General features: G+C 36.7%; 1 protein-coding gene across 1 annotated transcript; it reads right to left on the bottom strand.

Moving 5' to 3' along the window:
* Positions 1 to 263: 263 nt before the first annotated feature.
* On the bottom strand, positions 264 to 27,992 carry hop (tyrosine-protein kinase hopscotch). Its single transcript, XM_074097356.1, has 22 exons — positions 27,534 to 27,992; positions 27,252 to 27,403; positions 20,654 to 20,812; positions 18,107 to 18,284; positions 17,000 to 17,154; positions 16,634 to 16,726; positions 16,428 to 16,547; positions 15,261 to 15,409; positions 14,611 to 14,745; positions 14,317 to 14,444; positions 13,903 to 14,039; positions 13,244 to 13,441; positions 12,575 to 12,725; positions 12,107 to 12,245; positions 11,214 to 11,288; positions 10,957 to 11,072; positions 10,255 to 10,470; positions 9,633 to 9,785; positions 8,996 to 9,169; positions 7,645 to 7,817; positions 7,126 to 7,275; positions 264 to 6,689 (listed from the first exon to the last, which is right to left on the bottom strand). Exons 1-22 carry the CDS (start codon positions 27,771 to 27,773, stop codon positions 6,551 to 6,553), a joined length of 3,330 nt encoding a protein of 1,109 aa, XP_073953457.1. The 5' UTR covers positions 27,774 to 27,992; the 3' UTR covers positions 264 to 6,550.

Consider the following 27,992-nt stretch of genomic DNA (forward strand, 5'->3'; position numbering starts at 1 on the left):
ATTTGATCAAAAATATATACGCCCTTAACAATAGAGTCGTGTTCAGATATTTTTGATCAAATTTTTGCTCACAAGTTTATGAACTCGACTGTACCTACTATTATCTATTCTGTGATACAATGTCAATGAAGACCACGATGTAAATTTAGAGAATTAACACGGGACTAATTTCAGTTCGACTGCTAGAAATAATGATTTACGTTAGTGAAGCCGCGGGTACAGAATAGTGGATTATAATTATCAAACACAAGAAAAAAAACAGGTTGTACTAATAATTAATAGATTTATTTTAAAATGTATGGCAAATAACAAAGATGGTGCAATTTCGCTCAGTGTAAAACACAATCAAAACCTAATATAATCAAGCCACATGTGTAAGGCATGAACACTTGTACAGTAAACAATCATAAAGCAAGATGTAACAGATTTGCATCCAATGGGTCAATTGTTGCATTCCTGCATACAATAATCATTATTAACATATTAACTTGATTTATTACTTGCAGACAAAACAAACGCATTGCATTAGTTAAATACATCCACTCATGTCACATTTGTTATAATTATAATGTATTTAAAAATACATAATTTGATTTGTTATAATTGATTGATTTAAGAAACACTTAAAACACTTTCATCTTATTTGACTCCACTGTTTCTTTACTTTAAGGAAAACTTGACAATGCTAGGACGATATTTCAAGGCAAATATTTATTTTCCTATGTTTGCTCTAAAGAATAAATATTTTATTTTATATTAAACTTGGTTTCAATATAGTATTAAATTGAATTTACATTATGAAACATTTCAGCCCTGAAGCAAGCGAGCGATACGATGAAACATGAAAAAAATCCTGTGGTTTATAATGTGAATCGAAATTGTTATACAGATACAGATCAGGATTATTTCCTTTCTAGTATTTAAGATGATATGAGTTTTTAAATAATGGAAGATTGTTAAAAAAATACTATTCCAATTTGCGCTCATTATTTTGTAGAGCCTACCTAGTTCATAGTTATATACCGTGTCGTATTAATTGTTCTTAATAAAGGTGTAAGTCATTTAAATCTAACGTGGCAATGTAGTGACGATATGCAATTACAATTATGTTTTTTACAGTTGTGTGTATTATGTATTTATTTAAATATTGCAATCCAAGCCGCTTGAAAGTAAGATAAGAAATTTAATGAGTTTTACACTGAAGGAAACTCCTCCGCCTTATCACTTACAATTAATGGTTTTACACAAACATTAGGTAGGTAATAATTTAACAGCAAAAGGTAAATCTACTTTTTAGAGTGGTAGCATTGACTAACATTGAAAGTTTGGGGACTGAATATTTACAAATACATTAATTGTGGAGCATTGTAATCAGAAGTATTTTCTACTCCCATGAAACACTAGACTGAATCACGACACTTGCCAAATTCTCAAAATTATATTGTTCCTGTTCCATTAATGTCATTTTTTTCAGTAATTAACATTTGCTCGAGTTAAAAATTAAACATTATCTCCACGTTTTAAGAGCGTTTATACCTGCTGAGCTGGCAACGTTGCATTTTTGTTAGTTTTTCTCGATTATTCCATAAAAATTGAATGAAAATTAAAAATGTTGTCTGATAGAACACTTCTTAATATATAAGTTAATGTGTCTACTCCAATAATTATTCGTTATAGACTTTCAATTTTTATGGAATAATCGAGAAAAACTAACAAAAATGCAACGATGCCAGCTCAGCAGGTATAAACGCTCTTAACCGAAAGATTGTCGGTACGGTTGCGGCTAGATCAATTAAAATTTATAATAGAAAAAAGGACACATTCAAAGCATTTCTAATAGAAACGGTAATATTAAAACGATTACATTTTTTCATCTCTATCACTCCTACGCTCTATCTCTATCTACGTTGGTTATACCGGCCTTTAATTGGTCCATCTGTATTTATCCAGTCTTCTCTGTCGCAATTTACTTTCTAAGGCCATTAATGCAGAGTACTATCACTCTCCCTCTTTAACATATCTAAGATGCGATAGTAAGCCATCAAGCGAGATTTATTGCTTGTTTGTCGTCGCGGTACCTAAGTAATAAGCAGCACAATTGGGATTTCTATGAATTGATGAAACTAAGTCACTTTTCCAAGGCTTTGTTAAGTCTGCTAGCTGCTTAACAACACCATTACTGTGGTTCAAAAGAATTTCTAGCATTGTTTTATTGAGTTTGTTCGTATGCCATTAAATAAGCTAATATAAACTCTCAACTTAATTAACTGTTGACAATTGAAAAACTTGTACGTCCACAAGTTTCGAATTTAATCTAAAATGTACAAACTATGAACAAGTTTTCTCGAACTTGAGAAATTACAAATCTCAAATATAAATTAGTTTTTTATAATAAAGCTTAAATCCATTGCGATAAAGTTAAAGCGGGGTCATCACACTAAATTTTCTTAAGGCATGGCCTAAAATTGACCCAGCAACTGTACAGATGGGGATCACAATGTACATTTATCTCTTTCATTCACCGACGATAACCTAAACGAAAGGCCTTTCTTAAGCCCCAAAATATCTCCAAAGTAAAGCGTGGAAATTATACAACAAAAATTTAAAAGCTTATGAAACAATTGGACCGTGAACAAGTAATTTAAGAAATTATACACCATTTTCAACTTTATTGATCTCAACTTTCATGTCTGATCGACAAATTATTCCGATGGTTTCATATTTCGTGCATTACAACAATCACCGCGTAATGTCTGTCTATCCCCCTCTGTATCTCTTCAACAGTAAAATATAATTTTAAGTCCCAATTTCCAAACATTAGCACCGTTATTCGTTTTAATTTTTCAGTCTGCATTTTTAAAAACCACCTCATCATTTTTTTACCTTAAGCCGATCTTAACCGTTTTAAAACTGCGAACAAATTGTAACAATACATGTTTTGTCACAAAACACACCTATAATTAATTACTTTAAAAGCTTACCTACATGAAACTCTCACAATAGCAAATTGCAGAATTGATCAATATTACAACATGAATAATATACACTTAATATCATTTAAAAAATAATTTGTTCTATATTCGTAACTAAACGATCATTTAATATCATCTTTGGTATGATTAGTTCGTGTAACCATCCCAACCTTAGGTGACCTTAGCTTGCCTAGGCCACCGCAGCGTCATGTGTTGTTAAGTTTTCAAGCCAGCGGTATTTCTAAGCGTATTTTTCATTCGCAACTACGTGGCTGCTACATTTCAAGAAACTGGACGCTATTAGCAAATGACAAACCAACCCTATTCGTATTATTGTTGAATGAAGACAGCGTAGCGTACGCCGCGATCGGATAAGGGCATTGTGCTCATCGATTTAGAATACTAGATACGCTATCACCTAGAAATATCAAGTCACAAAAATGTCCCATCGACAAGTGCGTGCGTCTACTACTAAGGCAAATCAAAAACACATAATGTTCTTAAGAAAATTTCAATATTCACACTTATGTCACGAAAATTAAGATGTTATTTCGAATGCGCGCGATTGGCGGTTATGACATTACAAAATAAGACCATCACGCTTTCGGTCGTTAGGCAAGATTATTTTAAACAATAGTATACCTTGAGTCAATCAAAAGTTGAATTCAGTTTACGCCGCGTGACAATAGTAACAAATTGACGGTTTTGACGTTCAAATGAAGATAGGTACTTATTGAAGTTAATTTAAAACAATAATGTTTTAATGAGTTTAAAGAGTTGTCCAGGGGACGTAACCTTGGCAACGCGGTACAGGGAAAAGTTGATCGACCCTTGTGAGCACAGTTGTAGCGAGACACGTTATAAGCGTTAGCAGGGTATCTAGGGTATTCTAAATCGATGATTGTGCTTCATACATATGAGTGGAATTATTCGTCAGGTAAGATAATTTGGACGAATCAGGGCACACGTAGGTGAGACTTCGAATTAGCACTATACAATGTACTACTTATGTATGTACTTCTTGTGTCATATTATATACCTACCTAATTGTTGCCAATAAACGCATTTTCTTTCTTTCTTTCTTTCTTTCTTTACTAATGTTAATGTCATACAAAGGTCAGGAGGGTTACACTATTACTTTTAAGGGGCTGTTTCACCATCCATTGATTAGTGTTAACTGGCGGTTAGGTGTGATGCCGTCTCTATTTGTTTTGTTCGAATAGACGGAGACGGCATCACATTTAACCGTTGGTTAACGCTAATCAATGGATGGTGAAACAGCCCTAAGTGTTGTAAATCAATTCTTACGTTGACTGCAGAGATTTTTCTAGTACAGTTGGACTAGTGTAATTTAATTAGTAAACAAACACAGCTCAGAACAGCTAGTATGATGGGCCGTGTTGCGGCTGTCGTGAATCTTTTTCGAAAACGAGTCTGAGCCATTCTCATACTAGCCGCACCGGAACTCTCATCATAAACTAGCACCAACTCTATCCCGATGTTCTACTTTGTGATGTTGTACAGTGCAATGTTTTAATTATAATCTTTTTAATTCTTGGCCAGCGGAAGACCGGAACGGATTCTTGGTCCAAAACTTTAAAAAACCGGACAAGTGCTAGTCGAATTCGTGCACTGAGGATTCCGTACATTATTGATTGCCAGCAAAACATAATTTGTACATCACATTATTTGTATGAAAAACAAAGTATTTTTCTCGGTTTAGTGATTTTTCCTTTTGAGGTACGGAACCTTAAAAATCTTAAGCACTTTCAAACTCTGTCGTAATTAACTGACATATGTCACGTGCAGGTACCTTCACGGCGCCACACGGGTGTGTAACACACTACTAGTCTATGAGAAAAGTCTCCTCCAAAACATACTTAAGCTTAATTAATTTCGTCTTAAATTTTAATCATTCAAGATAACGTAATTTGTACAACTTTAAAATTCTTTAGTAAAATATTTTCAAGTAGGTACTTGTCGTCAATACAACACATAATATATGGACACCGATAACAATTGCACATCTAATATATTAATAAAATGCAGGTGTCAGATTTAAAATTCAATAGTATAATATAGTATTGATTAATAATAAAATATTGGGTGAACGACTTAACGTAGCCTCTACTAATTAGATGGGCATGCTTCTATCTATTGAACAGTCTTGACTCACGCGACCGACGCTGACGCTGTAACGCCCGTATAATGAAATTACATCTTTGAACTGAAACAATTACTTTGCTCACCCGCGACCTTATGATAGCTACGTTTATGCAAGAAATGTGTGTTCATGCAGTGCGTGCAGTCTAACCTCTGGTAGCATGGTGAACGGTTGTGTTCCTCTGAAGATGAGCTCCGGTTGCGTTCGAAACGCGTCAGTGTAGTGTGGCGGTGGTAATACATAGGTTTGTGAGATTTGATTTGTGTGTTCTTACAATGCGGAGGTGGAGGAACTGCATGAACACACATAAATAAAGTCGCGGGTGAGCAAAGTAAGTGTTTTAGTTCATTGATATGGACCTCCGATAAATAACGCCTGATTCAATAAATTATTTGAAATGACATCTGTTAAGCCATTCATCCTATACAAATACTTAACTGTAACTATATTAACAATTAGATCTCATTATAAATTAAAACTATATTGCAACAATTCTTTCACTTAAATCATGTCAAGAAACACTATGAGTAAATTACTTAAAAATACATTATATAATAAATGATCAATGAAAATAATACACAATGAAATGCTTTGAGGAACCATAAAATGATAAATATACAATTAAATAGTAACTTAAAACATGCAACGGCAAATTAAATACATGATTCATGTGAATTTGTTCTCAAAATTGTATTCAAAATTAATGTGTATAAGTTAATAAATAATTTACCCGTTGATGTATATTCATAATTGTTTTTAAAATCCGTTGCCCGCAAACGTGACGAGCCGGTGTCATTTTTAACTAAAACACGGCATCAAAAAGCCGGAACTTGATTTACTCAAAATCTCGCGTATCAGCGCCAATTGATTTTAAAATGAGACCAAACCAATGCGCGCTATACACTGCTAATATTAGGGCAAGTCTGGCAAATTTGATCTAGACACCGTATTTGCTAAGGCCTGTTTAAGTGTGCCGCGGATCTACTTAATGATGGTAACGCTGTAAATGCATTTACCTACTATTAGTCTAAGATCCGAATTAGAGAGGATCTGCATCCATCTGTTTAAGGGGTGAAAAATATATCGCAAGTGGGTTCGCTAAAAAAAATCTGGCGAAATTATAATTTAATAAAAAATATTTTAAAAAATAATTAAATATCCCACTTAAGAATTTAAGGAATATTTTTTTTAGTAATCAAAAGTATGAAGCTCTCGATACATTTTTCTCTTCGTACAAAATTTTACAACAAAATGCATTTAATATTTTTTTTCCATTAAACAGATGAGTGAAGGCTGTTCTTAATCGTATTCTCTACTATGTTATCCTTTATGTTACCTAAATATATTTAGGTCGCCCGCGGCGCACGTACATTGCCGGTTCATGATGTGACGGCCGTTGCGATGCAATGCTCTTTCACTTGTACTCTTCCATGAATCTTTTGCAGGTATGCACAAGGTTTATGAACGAGGGGCGCTGCTTCGGGTCGAGCTTCCAGCAGATTTTCATGAGGTGCTCGTATATCTCCCAATGGCAGTCCTTCGGGTTTGGGAAACTGTGAAAAACTTAATATTTTAATATGATTCCTTGAGTCAGGCAATGCAGGGCCAGTGCTGTCACTCCATCCATACAATAGACTACTTGCCCATCGCCATCGTTGACACGTACAGTCACCAGCTCCAATATCTGACACAACAAAGCGTACATAAATATCTGATACGACTCTATTTCTAGGGCCAGTAGGGCGTGTCAGATATTTTTGCTTGCTCCGTTATGGCAGATATTACTGTTGTTTTACAAGCTTTTATTTAAATTGCCCTGTTTGTTGTTGTTGTTTTTGTAAGTTCAATTTGAACCACTTCCAGTGGTCGCATTGGCTTGAAATTTGGTATACATAAGTTGGATGACAATGCAAGTACAGTCAGTAAAGAAGCTTGTATTAAAATGTAATTTTTAATAATACAACAAAACAATAATGCCATTGGACATACCAAGACGCCCTTTCCTGCGGTCTCTCGGAGTCAAACTTGGGTACTTCGACGCTAGCGCGCGTGAATATTTCCCACGCCGTGACGCCGTACGACCACACGTCACTCTTCATAGAGAAGTGGTACGGCTCGACCGCCGACTCTGGTGCGTACCTGCGATGGAACAGAAATGCAAGGTTAGGAACTGCAGGGTAGAACTATACATTTGGAAACGAGTTTTTTGGCAGACAGGTAATAAAATATTATTATATTTAGTCGCATAGCTATTCTTTAGCACATATACATTTCAATAATAACTGCTGACACTGCTCACGAGTCAACGAATGGAATGCTGACGCAACTTTTCGTACAGTACGAGTGGAACTCGATGACGTCATCGGCCGTAAAACATGTCTCTTCGAACAATTGCGATGTGAAATAGTGGAAGCAGTTATGAGTTTAGACAAGGAATAGTGAAGTGTTTAATGCGATGCGTATGGAGAACTGAAAACGCGCGCCATTCATGTTTAATTTAATACTGACCAGTTGACAGGCAGAAGCCGCAGCGTCTTCAGGCGGTATTCATTCTCCTCCCGCGGTAGGATCCGAGCGAGGCCAAAGTCCGATATTTTTACGTGATATTTGTTCACTACGAGGATGTTTCGTGTCGCTAGATCACGGTGCACTATGCCTTTAGAAGACACGTGATCCATGCCCTGTTGGTTTAAAAGTTATATTTAGTTAGTGGATTAGAATAGACAGGATAATAGATTCTTCTTAACTTAAAATTGTTTTTATTTTGTGCACCGCGTGATGCGATAACGATTTTTTAATATTTATCACTAAACTTCAGAATGTCATAATAATAATTTCCAAACTTTAAAAATATGTTTTGTGAGTTAGATATTTTATTCTAGCGCTGGAAATCAGATTCATTTTCCATTACTTATAAAATTAGCTAGCATCTTAGGGTCTGTTTGACAACTTTAACCTTTGTGTCACGTTTGTGATTTGGATATCTAAATGAGCTCCCATTGGACAGAAGCCACTAATTTAAACAAAATACTAAATGAGCCAATCGCAAGCATGACTGTAACGTCAAACAGGCCTCTCGATACTAATGCCATCTAGCGATTTTTCGCCTGTCAAGAAACCCTCATTGCTTTCAAATTAATTGAATCAAGTAAATAAGTGACGTCAGATCTCAGATTGTTTACGGTGGTGACAAATACCCTTTCTATGGGTCCAACTATAGAGTGGCTAAAAAACTTGCCTTACGAGAAAACTGAAAACCTGCTTATAGCTTATATAGTTTTAGGGTTTACTAATGTTTCGGCGAATAACGTTTGGCAACCTGTTTCATTTCGCAACTTTTCATTTCCCATCTGTTTAATATTTCTGAAACTGTAAATATTTCAGGATTTTTATAAAACTAACCTAACCTAAAGGCCTAAATGCCCTCTTGTTCTGAGAGGAGGCCTGTGCCCAGCAGTGGGACGTATATAGGCTGGGATGATGATGATGAACCTAACCTAACCTAAAGGGTTCTACACGATGGCCCTGAAATAAATCCTGAAATATTTACAGTTTTAGAGTTTGCGAAATGAGAAGTTGCGAAATGAAGCAGGTTGCCAAACGTTACGTTGCGAAAAGGCAGTACTCGAGTTTGTAGCTTCATTTTTACCTTTTTATTTGCAAAACACGAAGTAATAAATTGATAGTCGTATTTTAAGCCTACATATTATTTGCCTAAGATACAGGGTACTTCAGCCACCCTAGTTTTGGCATTTACGTTAATTATTAATTAGCCCGTATTACGTTTAGGTAGTAGTTCAGTACATCCATTTGTTGTTTTAATAAACAGTTTCAATCGCACTACAGTTATAATACTCACGGAGGCAATGTCCAGACAGTATTTGAGGAGATGTGCGGTGCGTAGTTTGTCGCCCTGGAACTTGAGGTAGTAATTGAGCGAGCCCTCTTCGAGATACTCCATGACGATCAGCACGTCACCGCCGCCCACCCACGAGTAGCCGAGGATCTCTACGATGTTCACGTGTACTAGGGACTGGGGACGTAAAATACTATCAGCTAGTGCCGGCTTTGTGGTAGAGGAGCCCGGGGGGACTTTGGGATTTACTCAAGCGTGTCAGATGAGCATAAAGAGGGATACTGGCATCCTACTGAGTATCTCTACCATGTACACGTACCATAAGTTCATATAAAATACGGCCAATTTTTTTTAAATGTTACGAGCTTCAGCCACTTCCGAATCGTCAGTCTTTTGTATGGGAGCATTTTTAGGGTTCACTTAACATCCCCTTTCAATATCTGACGCGCAGGAATTATTTTTTTAGATTTCGAATGAACGAATGGATTAAGCGAAAGTTTTGCATGACATTTTCATATTTATGTGAAGTGTATTCAAATAAGTAACATGCAGATACTTTCATTCACTCATTCAATCCATTCGTGCCAGCTCTTGTGAATCTACCTGTGTTGCTGGTAAATAAAAAAACGTATTTTCATACCTTCATGATTTCCAGCTCGTTTTTGAAGTCGTCATAGAGCGTGGAATTCCGCTCGGCAGCGTTGCGGGTGAGTTTCTTCACGGCCACTTCTTTACGGTCCGACTCCTGGTGGTCGCACTCCATCACGCCTTTATACACGTGTCCGTAGTTACCCTGCGCACACACCGCCCATAAGTGTCGCCGTTACGATTGCAGGTAAGGGGTCACTCTCTTTGTAAAACTATTTAAGTTTATAATTGTAATTTTCGAGATCCTCGATACAAATAGATATACAAGAACTGCTCGTTTAATGATACAGGATTATACCAAAAGTTATATTTGTAACGTGTATAAACAGCATTCTGCAGATGAGCGAATAGGGAATATTACTGCAATGTTCTGCTGGCAGAGTGCAGAAATGTCTATAAGTTGCCATACTATCATATTAATTTAATAACTAATAAATATGTCATGATCCCTCATGGGCAAAAACTATAAAGAGAACTGACGTCGTCACGACGGTTTGTTTACGATTTGTGCTAGTCTCGCCTCCTGCGCAGAGTTTTGCCTAATATTCTCAATTGTTCGCAATCGCCGTCAATAGCTAGTTGTTGATACGCAGTAATAATAACAAAGTACTAACGCTGCCTATCTTCCTGTTGAGCGTGACGAGGTAAGTCTTCCCCTGCGACACGATGGACTCCATGAGGCGCGGCGCGGCGCCCGGCAGCGCGTCGTCGTCGGCGGCCGGCAGCGAGCGCGCCGAGCCGCCCGCGCGCAGCCCCAGCCCCGCCAGCCCCGCCAGCCCCGCCAGCCCCGCCATGCTGCCCAGAGACGCCAAGCTGCGGTTGTCGCCGAACTGGAACATGCGACACGGTCTAACCTCCTGATGCACATGTCAATTTTTAGGGTTCCTTAGTCAACTAGGAACCCTAATAGTTTCGCCATGTCAGTCCGTCTGTCTGTCTGTCTCTCCGTCCGCTGCTAAGCTCAGAGACCGTTGGTACTAGAAACCTGTAATTTGGCATGAATATACAGATCAGTCACACCGACAGTTAGTAGAGTAGACTCACACATCTAACATCTGGTAGCATGTTGAACGGTTGTGCTGCTCTGAGGATCAATTCTGGTTGAGTTCGGAACGCGTCAGTGTAGTGTGGTGGTAATAATTGTTTGTATATTTGTGTGTTCTTACAGTGTGGAAGTGGAGGAGCTGCATGAACACACATTTTTGCATAGATGTAGCTATAATAAGGTTGCGGGTGAGCAAAGTAATTGTTGCTTTAGTTCATTGATATGGACCTTTGCAAAGTAACGCCTGATGCAATATATAATTTGAACTCACAGAATTATTGTACTGGTCAGACATGGTGCCATTCATCGAAGGCACGCCGCTGCTGTCCACCGAGATAAGCGACTTATTGCTCCCCGCGTCGCTCTCACTCGGGATAAACCTGTCACCTGCAAAGGAATATACAATATTGGATAAAAAAATTACAAACAGTCATATTGCTGTTGTTGTGTTGTTTCTATTGCTGTTGTTTAAAAATTTTGTTGGAAGGTATTTTTGAAAAGTTAAGAATTATTTAGAATATCACTTACTTGAAACGGTCTCTGCGTGGTCCATATTGTTCAGTGATATCTTTGGTTCTTCGTATTGGTGCACTGGCAAATATTCTGTAACAAAATTATATGATCAGAACCACACTTCCCTATCAAATGAACACAAAAAATAGAAAAAGTTCAAAAGGCGTCCACATAAAAGATCAAAATGTTGACGTTAGTTGGTTGGTAAAAATGTTGATTTTAGGCACAATACTTTTGGAAATACATATTTTACATATATTGAAAATGAATGTAATTACACGTCTCCATAGTTGGTTTACAGCTATTCACGTGCAAATTGGTACTGCTATTGCTATTCATCCTGGCAAATTAATTAATCATCCAGATGCACGCACAAAAGCCTCGGTACACGAGTCCGACTCGCAGTTGGCCGGTTTTTTTATGGAGAAAACAAAAGAATTAATTTGATTTACCTTTGTCAGAAGCACGACTATTGCACCGGGTTAAAGGCAAAACAGACTATTTCTTCCAAAAAAAGCAATATTTTTTAGATATGAGATAGCCGATAAATCTTACATGACGTGGTATAATTCAAGAACTACGAATTTACAACTTGCTATTCGCTTCGAAAGTCGAGTCGCTTTTGTTTGAAATTGACAAAAAGATCTTGTGAAGATTACAGAGTCAATTAATATTTAGTCCGCATTTTATTCTGAGGCGGGACCATTTCGGACACAAACAAATATTTTGAACATGAAACTACCGTGAGACTCGCTCATATTAAATGCTCATGCTGCAACTCAAGTCTTAAATCGAGTTTAGCTCGACATGTTTCGGGCAATTTTGTAACCCTTCTTCATAGGAGTCGCGTCGTCGCGTGCTAATATTTGTCTGTGTCCCGAATAAACTTTTTTAATTTCGTTTAATACCTGCGTGCAGCATGTGGTTGATGTCTCGCATGATGCCCTGCGGGCGCGGCGGGTCGGGCTGCCAGCACGGCCGCAGGAGCGCCCACACCTCGCTCGGGCATCGCACCGGCCGCAGCAGACGTTCGCCCATTTCGTAGCTCTGCGGAACATGTCATCGTTGTTATATCAGAGACTTAGAACCTAGAGCCTACTCATCCTACTAGTGTTACATTTAAATGGGTCAATCAACATTTTCTAGTTTGTTATTCTGTCCCATTGACCAAGAGGTAAAAATGATTTTTTTTCCAACAACACTAAAAAATATGTAACACAGACTCTTGTTCTGACATAAAGTAGCCGCACCGAGGAGTCAAATCCTGAAACGGCTCCCGCATACGAGGGGTTTACTCTAATATTATACTTTGATTTTTATTGCGTAAGCCTTTTGTTTTTCAAATACACAATGTTTTTAAAGTCCAGAACACTTACCCTCGCCGTAAGTACGGGATTGGTGTCGGTAGGGGACTGCCCGTAAGAGAACACCTCCCACAAAGTGGTGGCGAAGGCCCATATGTCTCCCACCACCGACCTCTTCGCCAGGCTCATGTCCGAGAAGAATTCCACCGGCATCCAGTGGACACTACACAGTGCAAGAGTTTTTTATTAATATTCTTTTAACGATAAAAGACAGGTATCTTAAGCTAGTTTTATTTCCTTTAGAAAGGTTAAATTAAAAAGTAACGATGAAGAAAGGCAGCTGGGTAAAGCTAGGCTGTTACTCATACATAGCGACTAGCCCCGCCCCGGGTAAGTGCCCCTTGGCCCTAGCTGAGGTAAACACGTCACTAGGTCGCACACAACAGACAATGAGAATCTTGGATGTAGCCCGTACACCACGCCGACTCCACTAAGGTCCCACAGCGCGTCCAAACTCTGACTCGGTTGTGTTGCTCTAAGGATGAACTCTGGTCGAGTTCGAAACGGTCAGTGGTGGTGGTAATAGTTTATGTTAGTGTGATTTGTATAAGTTCTTACAGTGTGGAGGTGGGAAGCTGCATGAACATTTGTTGCATAGACGTAGCTATCATAAGGTCACGGGCAAGCAAAGTTATTGTTCTTACTCTAAAGTGGTTGACCCCAGGGATGTATACAACTTACTCTCGCTGCGTGTAGCGATGCAGGGAGGGCCCGGCCAGCTTCACGGTGAGCCGTGAGGCGTCACGCGCGGCGAGCAGCAGCCGCGAGCACCGGATGTAGCCGTGCACCACGCCGGCCTCGCTAAGGTCCCACAGCGCGCGCGCCAGGGTCGCAGATACTTTCTTCAGTGCCAGCACCGGCACCGTCTCTCCGTGCTCCCTGATACAACATAACACGTCACATCTCCAGTAAATATGACGCAATAGTACATTATTGCAACGTAGGCGATTGCTGGACGAGGAAGTAGAATCCGTCTATGATACGAAACCGGCAATCGCCGTTCCGACCCAGGTGTACCAAAATAGAGCTTTTCTCAAACATTGTACTGTTTTGAATGTAAAGGAAAGGTTTTCTTTACTTTTATTATTATTTATTTAGAGTACTATTCCTCCATGGCCTATTCGTTTTTAGCTGACATTCTCACGGCAGGGATTTGTATATAATGCTGAAATCTCAACCGCTTGGTTAAGAGACGTCAAGTTTGGCATGAGTGTTTTTTAATGCAACAAAATTTTTACGAATGTTTCAAATGCCAGATCAAATAGTAAACGCGGGCGAAGCCGCGGTTAAGGCTAGTTAGTACTCAAATATTTTCTTCAAAGATTATAAGTTTTAATTACCTGAGGTAGTCATCGAAAGGTCCATACGGTAAGTACTCGAGCACCATTGCGGTTGGCGAGCTGAGCGTGATTCCGTATAGCCGAACTATGGCGCAGGATTGCACACACGCCCATTTGCTGGCCAACTCTATGTAATCCTACAAAGAAAGAAGTTTAGCTCAGATGCAAGTTGTGATCAGAACTACTGCAAAAATTATTCCAAAACATTATTATAATTTTAAACTGCAATGACACAATCCAAAGTGAGAATTCATTAACCAAAATCGTGCTTTAGCAAATTACTGCTATTTTTTTTCTACGTATACAGCAAATGATTACAAATTAAAATAACCTTTCTTTATTTATATCTTTATCACAGAATTATGTAATCAAATAAGGATTACAAGATGCGTTGTATATTTCAGAAAGCCTTACCTTTAAATAATCATTAGTCTTTTCTCTCTGTAGGGTCTTGAATGCGACAACTAGTTTCTTCGTTTCGTCCAGTCTCCATAGCGCTTTGAACGTCGCTGTTAAACCCTCGGATCCGATTTTTTCAGACCCTAAAATTAAAATAAATTATGGATCTTTAAGATTAAAATGAAAATGGATGCTGCCCTTTCGAAATTGGATCACCAAGTAGCAGGACGTCTTTCTCTTCCCAGGTGTTTTGAAGAGATATTCAAGGCTAGACAGGTTATCGGCTAAATATGTATTTTGTTTCGTTACCTGTGTACAGCAGTATATCTTTGCTGGGCAGACAGCGTGGGCTCTTGTTGTCCTTTAATATCTCCTGCAACTCTGCCTGGTCGATCCTCACACCCTTCTTCTGCGGTTCGCCACAAAGCAGCAACTGTGATTTGTCTGTTTATGGGACAATGGAAAAATGAAATTGATGAATATTGCTAACCATATAGTATGTGTAGAAGTACACCATATAGTATGTGTAGAAGTACAAGAGTCATTGAAGAATAGCTAATGTTTCGCCGACAAACGGTTATCAGATTTTCGTTTCACAGATAGGAATGTAATGAGGTTAATACTGGGATTTCATCAGTGTTCAATGCCTGCATTATACTAGACCTTGGAGGCAAACTAATTGTTTAATTAAATACCAATCAAGGTATAAAAGCAACTCTACGACACGAATATTTTGTTCTTTTTTTCTAGTTTAATATGGTAGGTAATTGACCGAGCCTCTCATTTCAACCTTTTAACCGCCACGGAACAAAAAAATTCTGAAATTGTTCCATATGCGCCACGAAATGCCGACATGGCCACTATGGCACTTTTTTCAGCTGTCGTGTTTTACCGACCGTGGCGGTCAAAGGGTTAAGAGTCTAAATGCAGAAGAGAAAATATTGTTACATCTGACTTACCATACTCAGAAGGTGGTATACATTCATTCAAAAATATTCTTCCGTCAGGATTTTGATGGTAATCAATTATTCTTTCAATACTTGTGAACTCTTGTTCATTGAACACATAACAGTGACCATGGTACTCAATACGGTACGTTTCCGTCGTGCTGAAAAATTATGAAAATAAATAAGTATTCTACTTCTTACATTTTCGAGGTTAAAAGTGAGAGTTTCAGTAAAACTTTGGCGAAGATTGAGTTTATAGTCCTAAAGATGCATTAGGGCCTTTTTAGTTCAGTTAGCTCTAAATGAAAGATAGTTCTCATTGCAGAAAAACCGCATAAAGGTAAAGCCTGACAAGTTCCTATTTAGCCCTGATATAGTGTCGCTACAAACAGCTTACATATGGCAATAATACGTGTACGTCATGAATAGCCGGGACAGTGTGTATGTGCATCGTGCAAGAACGAGTGAGATATACAATTATGTACTTGTAGATTGTGAAACTATGTTTTAAGGTAATTGAAATATGAATAATTACCTATTCGTCAAAATCCGATTCTAAATATTCTTTTTTTTGGTAGTTTTTTTTTTGGTATCGGTGGCAATGACGGTAACGGCTCATTCTTTTTGTATATATTTTTGATTGTAGCACTACAGACGCCTTGAATGAGAAAAAAAAATAATATACATATTTAGTACCAAGCTAACCAGTTCATTACAACCGCACTGTGAATATCAGTACCCGTCATGTCAACAACTAATTTCAAAACATTGTTTATTGGAATGCTGCTGAATCTTGCGTCTTTTTTCTGCCGCAACCATTTGAATGTATTTAAAATTATTATTTTTTGCATCAGGGTGAACTTTTTTGGGCATTTTGATTGCAAAATCGATTTGTTTACATTGGTGACATTCAATGACTTCCAACGTTTGTTGTCAAAAAAAATCATTGCCATTAAAATAAATTGCGAAGCAATTCAATGGTGCGTGTGAAGTTCCCAATCCGCACTGGGCCCGCGTGGGAACTATGGCCCAAGCCCTCTTGTTCTGAGGGGAGGCCTGTGCCCAGCAGTGGGACGTATATAGGCTGGGATGAGTTCCACTGAAAATCCGCAACATAGCGAGGGCTAAATAGGAACTTGTCAGGATTTACTACGAACATAAATCAAATTAATATCTTACCTATTTTTTGTACAAACGTCTAAATAATAAAGATTGTAGTCGTCCTGGCATTGTCTTAGAATATAACAACCATGTTTCTTTGCTCGCTTTTCCTCGAGTTTCCGATACGAAAACGCACCGCTGTAAAGTAGACCAAAATTATTGATTTTTATTAGGTATAAATTTATCACTCATATTGCTTCTAGTAAAACAGTCAATATACTTACCCTACAGGTCCGTGGCATTTTATCCTTTGCAATTCTTTCAAAGATGGCGTTTCATCGTCCTTGGACAAGTTAAAAGTCCACTTCACCATCAACCTAGAAAATCACGAGCATAAATTAATAAGTTAGTTTTCATCATCATCGTCAGCTTGGCTTATAGCTCCCACTGCAGGGTAGTTTTACTTTTTTAATTTTTTAAAACACTTTTATCCCCGACCGACGCAGCTGATATTAAGCTAGATAGCTTTGGGGTTATATATATTTATTAAAAAAGTTTCTGCTGCTTTCCAGGCAAATAATTTTTCAAATTTTTTTTTGTGGGGTTGAGTTTAAACATTTAACTTATTTTAATACAATTTAAGTAAGTACCTGTAGTATCCATCACATACTGAGATAAACGAAGACAGCTGTTCCTCGGATTTAAATTTGAAGAACAAAGGCGTGCCTCTTCTCGAAACTTCTAAGGAATTTTCACCATTTCGCGTCAAATATATTAATTCTTCTATAGTGCACATGTGGAACCACTGGAAATAAAATTTCGGTTAAATAATTTCCATGATTGTGTAAACCGTTAGTTTCAAATCTATCTCGCACTATTTAAACTAACAGATAGATACGTAAGGTTAACTTGCAACTTTACTGGATTAATAATAATGTAAAGGGGTTCACAATCATAGTGTGGCATATACAAAACATTGCAAAACATAATCATCAACATTAATAATCTTGATTCAGTTGCTGCAAAGATATGTATAAAAAAAACCCTCCTTCGGGCAGTCGGGTTATAACCAATGACGTCAATCGCATAACACTTGAATAAACTTATTTGATTACTATTGTTTTATTCCACGAAAAGATTAAGTTGTGCCCATTTTATCCTGGGTCATTCTTGGGTATATTGTATAAAGTACACTAGCTACGTTTTTTTTGCATCACGATTTATTTCATCACATAGACAATAAGCCATCTTTATCGCATGAGCGCCATTCAAATAATTAGGAGTCGAATTATTTTAATTTACGAGGTAACCGGCGGTAAAAAAAAATCCCAAATATAAAAATGATATCATATGAACTTTTTCCGCTTTCGGTTCTTTTTAATTATAAGTTAGATTAGGTTATTCCTGCACCGGTTTTTAGAATCTCGTCTTTCCTGTTGACACGACAACAAACAGGGATGCATATAGTTTCACACTTATTATGTGTAGTGAAGTAATTAAGTATTCAATTTTGAGGAAAACATAAACATAATAATTCCAAGGCGATGTATTTTGGCAATGACAAGTTTTGTTCTCTTAGTCAATAAACATTACAAAAAGCTCAAAAGGGTTGTGTGGTCTAAACCAATAACTAGATTTAAATCGTAAAAACTTTTCAACAGTAAATTATTTGACTTATCAGGTTTGGCCACGCAGCCCGCGACTAATATTTTCGTGATATTCGTTAGATAACTGTCATTGTTATTTGATAAATTTACCTTTCTCGTGACATTGTTATAAAGCCTGATTCCAGGCTCGTGGGGGTGGAAAGGCGTAACGACAATCTGCACCGAGACAACGTCAGTGCCATTCTGCCACAGCACATTGTCAAACTCTTCGGCCAAATAATTTGGCGCCAAACCGTATAGATGCTGAAGGTATACTTTCTTCACGTAACTGAAAACATATTTGTACGTTAAACACTCGTTTCAACTCATTCTCATGAAAACACCACTGATAAACCGACACAGCGAAGCAGTTCAACCAATGGTGAGTGTGAAGATACCGATCTGCACGGGGTATGCGTAAGAAATACAGCCGTAGCTCCGTACCCCTCTCAGAGGCCTGTGTCCAGTAGTGGGAAGAATGTAAGCTAGGAATGATTATTGTATAATACACTTGGATATGTCAATGAAATGTTTCTATTGCTTTATATAAAACTCATTCCTTGCACATCTCTAGTGGAGTCGTAAATTACAACGTGACATTGACTACTTTCTATCCCAAAAAGTATAAAATCAAACATAGCACAAGCACAGTTGCGTGAAACAGCTAGCAAAAGTCGTATAAAAAAGCAGGCATTTTAGAACATCTGGTTTATCTTAAATTAAAACTTAAATTTCGCGACTTAAAAAAAATATCATACTTGACTAATTTTTTTGCGTAGACTTACTAATTTACCTAACCTAACGCCTACCTAACCCCTACCCCCCTACACCCCGCTCCCTACACCTACCTATTTTACCTAACTTATTACCATAAAGTAGGGGAAGGTACTTTGACCCAATAAAGGGTAGCTTTGGCCCATATGAATACCACACATAGAAGGGTCTAATAAAAAAGACTACTGCATAGGCAGTCACGCAGTCAGCTAAAAGTAACCAACCATATAGCAATTCAATAGTAAAACCTGGAATGAGTTAATTTCAATGGTCAAAGTTACCCGTCAGAGCTAAGGTAAATCTTACTGTACATAAAGTTCAGAATTACTACGTATCGATTTAAAGTATGTTTTAAAATGTGTTACAAAAATATGTATACACGACCTTAATGTTAAGCGCATAAAGTCTACACATACATATTTTTGAAGCTTTGGCCGTGTCGATATCTTTGCACTTGACTATACAACTTGAAAAGTTAACGGCAGGAAATGAGACTATATTTAGCCACAAGCACTTATGAGGAGGCACTGATACCCCCTATCGAGACGCCGGTGCAATATAACGCTTGCCCACTTATACCACACTTAGCGTCAAGTCGATTCGCTGTGTGTAGCAATAAACAACCATTGTTGACAGTTCATTCACAGTTTATGCTCCGATAACTTTCGTGTACAGAAAAAGATTAGTACAATAGCAATACTATTTGTAAAGTTCAAGATTAATTGAATTTCTATGAAGTATGTTTATAAAAACAAAAAAAATATATAAGGGATTCCGTGTTCAAAATGACCTTGAATAGCACAGTGAACTTTATTAGGTAGTTAATTTTTTTCATCAAAACTTTATTCAGACTATTTGAGACATTCTATCACCTAAAAAAAATATGTAGGTAATGTCAGAATAAATGTGGACTGCGTGTCAATTAAACAAAAAATGCTGAAGATTATTGCCATGAACCAAAACAAAAATCGCGGGTAAGCAAAGTAATTGTTTTAGTTCATTGATATGGGGAGGTCCAAAAGGGGTCCATATGGGCAAAGTAGGTAACGCCTGATTCAATAAAATAGATAAATAGCCAGTTAAAGTTCCGCGTGGCGTCACGTCGTGTCGTGACACTATTTGGCACGGCGTGGCGTGATGTCGCGGGCTCCCACTCCCAAACTTTGACGCGCCTTCATCTTTGTAATTTTTTTGTTTGATTGACAAATGAAAAAAATAGTGTTTAATATTGTTTGAATAATCTGACTGACGGACTACATATAATATTTTTTTACCCAGAAAACTACCCAACTTTAGGACTTTATGGGCCACAGTAAAAAAACTCTCTACGGAAAACATGCACATAGATAGTAGATTGTACAACAAGAGCATAAAACGAGCCATTTTACCCGAGGCGTTCATATAACCACCTGAGCCGGCACGGCGAGGGTGGATAGACACCTCGAGGGGAAAATGGATTTAATGCTCGAGTTGTACACTGCTTTTCACTTCGATTGAGAGGAAATTAAATAGCAGTTCGCTTTCTTAGTTAACTTAGGTAACTTTTATTTTTCATGATTGTTATAGGTATGATTATATATTTTTTGTTTTATTCATTTTTTTAATTAATATGATTGATTTTTAGTTTTACATAAAATAAGTTATTAAAAATATATATAGAAACTTTTTTGTTTGTGGCTGTTGAGACCTGATTACCTTGGTCTCAGACGAAGATTTTACTATATGCACTAGAGCATAAAAAACAGTTTTATGACGCATAGATCCAACATAAACATCAACTTTACGAGCATGAGAAGTGAAAAAACTTTTTCCTGTTATCCTTAATTTATGAAACTTAAATAGTTTAAACATAAATTTAAAAACAAACAACATTTAGGAACTCACTTGACGCTGTTCCCGACTGAGATCAAATTCGGCAGCGAGTCGTACGCGTACTTTTTAGGATGTGAACCGTGCTTCCTCACTATTACTTTAGGAATATGTTTCTTATAATTCCTTATCACCTCGCTCTGTGACTTTTTGTTCTCTAAGACTGCTCGGGTCCTGTAAACAAAAAACAAAAAGTTAGTGGAAACGCATAATTACAAACAAAACAAAAATATTCTTGTACATATCTACATATATTTAACAGCAAACAACAATTAATTATGACGTGACAATATTATGTATAGTCACGAGCATCGATACCTGACACAAAAAAGCGTGCATAAATTATATCTGTCTGATACGGATATGACTCTATTTCTAGTGCCAGTACAGTAGGACGTGTCACAAATGTTTGCATGCTCCGCTGTGGCAGATGTTAATGCAGGTGACTGTACCAGTAATTAACCATTAAAAAGCATTTTTGATTTAAATGACAGGTCAAGCAAGATTGTGAAAACATTGCTATTTCTGAAAAAAACGAAGTAAATATAAATCGCCTTCAATCAAACATACCGTTTTCATTCTTTCGCAATTTTCATGACTTCATTCATCACTTAAATATTGCTTAAATTACCTCATCGTTTCGGCCAAGACGTTCGCAATCAAGATAATTTTAGGAAGATTTAATTTCTAATCAAGTCTTAAGCTCTAAAGAGTGAATTAATCTGTTAAGGTAGGCGTCCACTTATACGCATCGTACGCTTCGGACGTATCGGATTTGTTGCTTTGTATAGAAATGTGCGATGCTTACGATGCGGACAGGTGGACGCACTTATATGAGTTTCTATACAAAGAATACTACGATCCGTTGCGTGCGATGCGTCCGATGCGTACGATACCGACAAGTGGACGTTTACCTTTAGTGTTAATTGAACTACAACCTTTTATCTTGCTGCTCCAATAACACACACTCAAGATAGCTATGTCTGTACATGTGTTTAAAACCATCATCACAAAAAAAAGTATTAATAGTACATGGCGGTTAAGGGCGGTAAATAAGGAATTACCAACGAGTCTACTAGAAGTCGAAGACAGGGCTTTAATGAGTCGATGTTCGTAATTTTAGTACCGCCCATTGATGCGTACAATCGTCACATTTGCGAGTAATATTTTATATTTGTAAAAGAAAAACTATTATTTTTACAAAAATTGCCGATGCTCTAGCGTAGCTCTTGACAGCGCCAGCTCCCCCCCTCCCCCTCCGCAGCATGTGCCTGACGTGCGTGCGCGAGGTCCTCCTGCGGATCGTGCAGCAGCAGCAGACTTCTTCTAAAAGACTCTCGTTCGTAATTCCTTATTTACCGCCCTTAAGACACAATGTACTAAAGTATCATCATAACAAAAACATTGGCTGAATTAAAACCATCTTGCTGCACCGAAATCAATTTTAAAAATACGATCGCAAATCAAAATATCAATCGAAAGATAAACATGGAAACATGGAGACATGTACTCGATATATTTGCTACGGGATGTAGACCGTGAATAATATCGCTGGTGACATATGCAATAAGGGCCTGATTTGAGCATTAAACATTAAAAATAATTAATAGTTAGAATAAAGCTTGAGATTAGGTCAATTGGTGTAGCTTGTCCCATAATATTTTTTCTTCTTCATGCTCTTAAAATGCTACTTTAGTCTCTGCATATCGGGACTAAAGCTCCTTTTTATTCTCTAGGGATTAAAGTATATATTTTTTAATTTACGTTGGAAACCCCTAAACAGCCAACACGGTGTTTGTGAATGGGGGATTTTTAGGCGAGGAAATAACCTCAAAATGACAACTGTGCAAAAAATATTAAAAAACACGATTTAATTTCGTGAAACACAATTAGTGATTACGAATATGAATGTATTCAATTATATTAAAAAATTTCATTTTATTGTACATAGCCCATTTTATTGTGCATATTAGTTTTAAAATAGTTTTAAATTTTGAAACTGTTGGCTAAATATGCAAGCTTTTAAAGCGTCACTTCACAAACAATAAAAGAAAAGAAAACCCGCCTCGCTCTGTTCGGGTGGCTAAACATCTCGCGTCATTATGGCTTGTTTTAGTCCCTTGTTGAACAATCTACTATTATTCCCCGCGGCAATAAGAGGGGTGTTACAAGTTTGACCGCTGCGTGTGTGCGTCTGTGAAATCATAGCTCTGAAACGTATAGACCGATTTTGTTGCGGTTTTTTTAATCGAAAGGTAGTCTGATCGAGATAGGTCCTAACCCTAGCTAGCTAAGTTTCATTAAATTCAGTTCAGCCATTTTTAAGATAATTTAACTTTAAAATAATGTCGGGGTTTTTTCAACTTTTTTACGTCAGTAAGGGTGGGGTTATTTTACGTTGAAAGAGAAAGACAGTATGTTAAATTTGTAGTGTTTGTTTATGGAGCAAATGTTTTTTTTGCATTGAAGTGCACGTTAAGTACTATTTTGTTTTCACAAGCCGTTCACAAATTACAAATGAACAATGAAGACTGGTCGGTAATGCGTATGATTAAGGCGTTGCATTGTTTCCTTCTAGCAGCAATTAAACTTTATAGGGCATCATTATATCGCTCTAGAGCCACTGAACAGGATATACTTATGTTACTATCGAAAAATTCAATAACATATTTTATTAAGTACACAATTAACCAAGAATTATTGCATACAAATTAACTAATTACTCATAATGAGAATGTTTGCTAATATTCACCAAGTGGTTTTTAATTAACGCGCATAATTATCATTAATATCTGCTTACCGTTTCATATTTGATGTCGCAATCATTTGATGACTTTTTTATGGTCATCTAACTCGGCTAATAAATTAATAATACTTTTGAAGCCTATTCTAACTGTCTCAAATCAGGGGACGGCAACTTACGGCTCTATCGACGTAAATTTGCGTGCGGCTCTCTATTTTCGCACACAATAATAATTAACAACATATGTTACTATCTATACCATATATCCGTTTTCATCGTGCAATCTATCAATCAATGGCTATTTTTCTGCTATTCATTTTTAACCGACTTCAAAAAAGGAGGAGGTTCTATGTTCCAATGTTTGTATTTTTTATGTATGTTCAGCGATTACTCAGTCAATTGTGGACCGATTTTCAAAATTCTTTCATTATTCGAAACAGTATTCTTCTGAGGCGGTCCCATTGTCCCAAATGAAGATCTGATGATGGGATCCTAGGGAAATCGAGGGCAAACCTCAAATTTTAAAGGCACACCTATAGCAATTTTGGCTTTTATAAACCGACTTCAAAAAAATAATAATATAAATATGAAAATGTATTATCCAGAAGTACAGTCGATCCATTTCATTCCTGACCCACCATAGAACGTTCTCACAGTAAGTTTCAGAAAAAAATCCCTTGTCAATCAATGCAATGTCACTATGTCTTTTTCTACAAAAAGGTTTCACAGTGGGTCATGATCACGATTCAGTTGGTTCGAGTGTACATCATAGGAAGTATATGTGAACGCTTAGCAGACATGCAATTTTCTCGGTCGTAATGTCTCTCATTGCGTTTGTTATTAACCCAGTGGGTAAAGGACACCTTGCGTGAGCGACATGAAGCGGAACGCGTCGCTAGTGCTATCCCAGGCTGGGCTATATTTGGGAATATATAGTGGAGGAAAACATCGTGAGGAAGCCTCCACAAACCTGCGAAGCAATTCAATGGCGTGTGTGAAGTTCACAATCCGCACTGGGCCCGCGTGGGCACTGCGGCCCAAGCCCTCTCACTCTGAGAGAAGGCCAGTGCCCAGCAGTGGGACGTATACATATAGGCTGGGATGATGATGATGATGATGATCTGTTGTAGGCTGATTTTTATGCTTGGTTCCTAAACCTTTTGATTCTAGGCTCAATTAAATTCCATTAGAGGCCCTTCCTTTCTTTAAATCAACTAGACGTTTTATAAACATTAACCTAACTAAATTAACATGAAAATAATGTATCACAGTCCTAAACTTAAAAAATAATGTTTTATAATATTATAAGTCGTAAACGGCCGCACCTTGTCTCATGCTGATTCCAAAATTACCTACATAAAATAAAATGTGGAATTTTACAACTTTTTTATGTTTCTGTTTTTCCAGCAACACAACAAAGTTTGTAAGAAAGAAAAAAAAATATAACAAAAATAGAACCAACTACATTACATACAAAAACAGATGTTCCGTTGCGGATGCTAAATAAAACTTTAGTCGCTGCACTTATTATTTCTCATTAGTTTGTAGTGTTTATGCAAAATTATGCTTAATATCATTAGCCATTCATTTGCTATCATTAAATCCTAAATAAAACATCTTATCAAAAAGCAAGGAAGACTGTAAATGAGTAAACATTTTATTGTTCTGTCTTATATTTTAGTTTTGTAGTATGAAGCTGTAATACATATACAAACATTAGTGATGGCATGTGTAATGAAGGCATCACTCTGCAAATTAAATATCTCTGTGACATAATACTCATTCGACATTTATTTTAACTGACATGTGTAAACATATATTAGTATTTTATCTGTTTCAAAGATCATAAAATGTTTTTAACATGCAACATTTCAGATGGACCTTGTGTGTTGGAATTTAATTATCTTTTGAATTATAAAAGACAACATCTAAATAAACTGTTTCATTTTTTTTAAGATAATTTACTTTACAGGTATTTATACAAATCCCACAATAAGTACATATTTTATGAGCATGGAGCCATGTTCAAAAAATACTTATTCCTTTTCATGATTGTAAATTTATTTAAATCATTCGAAATAAAGGACAAATTTAGGTTTATGGCCTTGTCACACAATGCATTTTGCATCCTCCTGTCTGGGTAGCGCATATTAAATGTGACTGCCTCTACAAACAGAGAACTTATGGATTATGTGCTGAATATGTTAAACTAACATGATTAGCTCAACACATACTTAGTCAAAAAAATAATGATACTTAGTCAAAGGTGTGACTAAGTATAGAAATGTTTAGTTATCTCCACTGAAAGAGTTATTCAATGACATTTTAATGTAAGTAACCTATAGGTGCGCCACAGCTGGAATAAGTTTAGGAACCCATGCACAACAATTTGTAACACTGTTTATGTTCTATTCTATTCCAGCTAGCTTGTCAAATATGGTATTTGAAAACTCCTGAATTTGCCATTTCTTCTATATTATTATGAAAATATAGACATACAGACAGTGTTTAACGAAGAAAAAACCTAAATCAGTTGAAAATTGGATTTATAGTGATTTTTTCAAAAATCAATAAGTATTCCTGTCTCTTTCTCAAACGCTTTTCTCTATGCAGCAAGTATGGTGCTACTTGCGTGTAACATCACATGCAAGTATGTCTTTCTCTGTCTTATCTTGAATTTCAAACCTTTATAACATTGTTATTTGTAAAGGTAGCTTAAAAACTGCACTGTGAAGTTTTAATTTATAAAACATATAAAAAATAGTCAAATACCAAATTGAACACAGCTTGTTCTCTCAACCTGATCATCATTATATCAACCATAGGACCATAGACTTGCAGTTGCTTCGATTGGAAGCGGCCTGCATCCACTGTGAACCCACAGCTTTAACCATGTCATCTGTTCATCTCGATAGGACACCCTATGCTGCTCTTGCCGATCTGAGGCTCCTTGCAGTCATCCTACTTGTTACAAAATATACATAAAATAGATGCGAGTGGTGTTCACAGATTCACTTTGAGCAGAGTTCAGGATGCAGAACACATCCATTGTGAAAATTCCTTTAGTAATCGAACTTTACATGTGTTCTGCACAAAATAAATTTAGTTCTAATTAAAATAGGGGATTCTTTGATGTTTATTTATCAAGTGTTTACCAAGCTTTGTTACATTTATTTTAAGCTGTTATTTATTATTTACCATGGGAATAAAAAATAAACATACATTCTAGTAATGTTGATCCAAAATAATACCAATTTCTTAGATTATAAATATACCTAGATATTTTCCTAGCAGGAATGAAATGTTGTAAGACTGACCAAATAATAACATCAGCAGTCCTGTTATTCATAAGTACCACTTCAATGTCATAGAGGTTATACAAAGACAAATATATAAATACTTCTTTAATGACTAAGGTTTATGAATATAAAAAGTATGATTACTTGTTTACGTTGGTAATAAATAGAGGAATTAAATACACCTTGAAAGAGTAATTTAGGCTGCTCTATATAAATAAACAACTATTCATTGTAAATTATAAAAATAAATTGTAAAGGATTAAAAGTGTATTTATTTATTTGTATTGTGGATTACGTTAAACTTGTACAAGATCAGTGACACGCGGCATCTAGGTAGGTAGCCGATAAGTCTGTGGTTGTATGTATGTGTTGTCGTTGAAGTGGTATGTACTTATCGAAAACAGGACTGTTGCTGTTTTTATTTGGTCAAACTTACAAAATTTTGATTGTGCTAGTAAAATATCTAGGTATAATTATAAAGGTAACAATAGAAGAGAGAGAAGATAGTCTTAAGTTTTGCATATATCTGTGCTTTATTTATAGAGCTGTAATAATATTTAAAAAGACTTGCATGTCCGTGATCCCGAGTCCCAGCAGGTCAGGTTTGTGCTCCGGATACTTGACCTCTGGTATCTTGTTTTCAAACACATCATTCCGTGCTTGTTGAAAGTAGTAGTCATATGTGGTCTCATCTAGAGTTATTAGAAGTCCTATTCTTGGAACCTGCATTAAAAATGTTAAGTTGATTTAACAGAATATTTTAATATAGACCTACCATTGAATTGTTTTTTTGAAAGATATCTGAGCAGTTTCAGGCTTAAGGCTAAAAGCTAAACAAATTGATGGGACAAACCTTGTAACGGATCCGCAGCTCATAGTCTCTCGTACTTGATAAAACTCGAGTGTTATCTTTAAGAAAATAGCTTTTTCCTTTGACTCTTAACGCAAACAAAGTACGGGTTAGTGGTGGTATTTTGTACTGTTTACATAATAATATGCATAACTCCTCTGCGGTAAAAGTGTTCGAGCAAGGTATCACCTTAGGTTTAGGGTCAATCACTACCGACACTTTAACAGTCTCGCTTCCTTCCATCGTTTACAAATGCACAAACAACATAAAAAACAAGAGGACGCTAACACGATAACACACCGATCAAACTAGAGGAACCCGGGGTTTGTTTTGCCCCGTAAGTAACTCGTTCATCTCGTAATTTAAAAAATCTTTAACAGATATGCGTAAATATTGAATCTTCAATAATTAATGTTTATTTTTATATCAATCAAACTAAGGTCACCGTGTCACTACTATACT

Source organism: Choristoneura fumiferana, chromosome 14, assembly GCF_025370935.1.
Source record: "Choristoneura fumiferana chromosome 14, NRCan_CFum_1, whole genome shotgun sequence".
NCBI classification, from domain to species: domain Eukaryota; kingdom Metazoa; phylum Arthropoda; class Insecta; order Lepidoptera; family Tortricidae; genus Choristoneura; species Choristoneura fumiferana.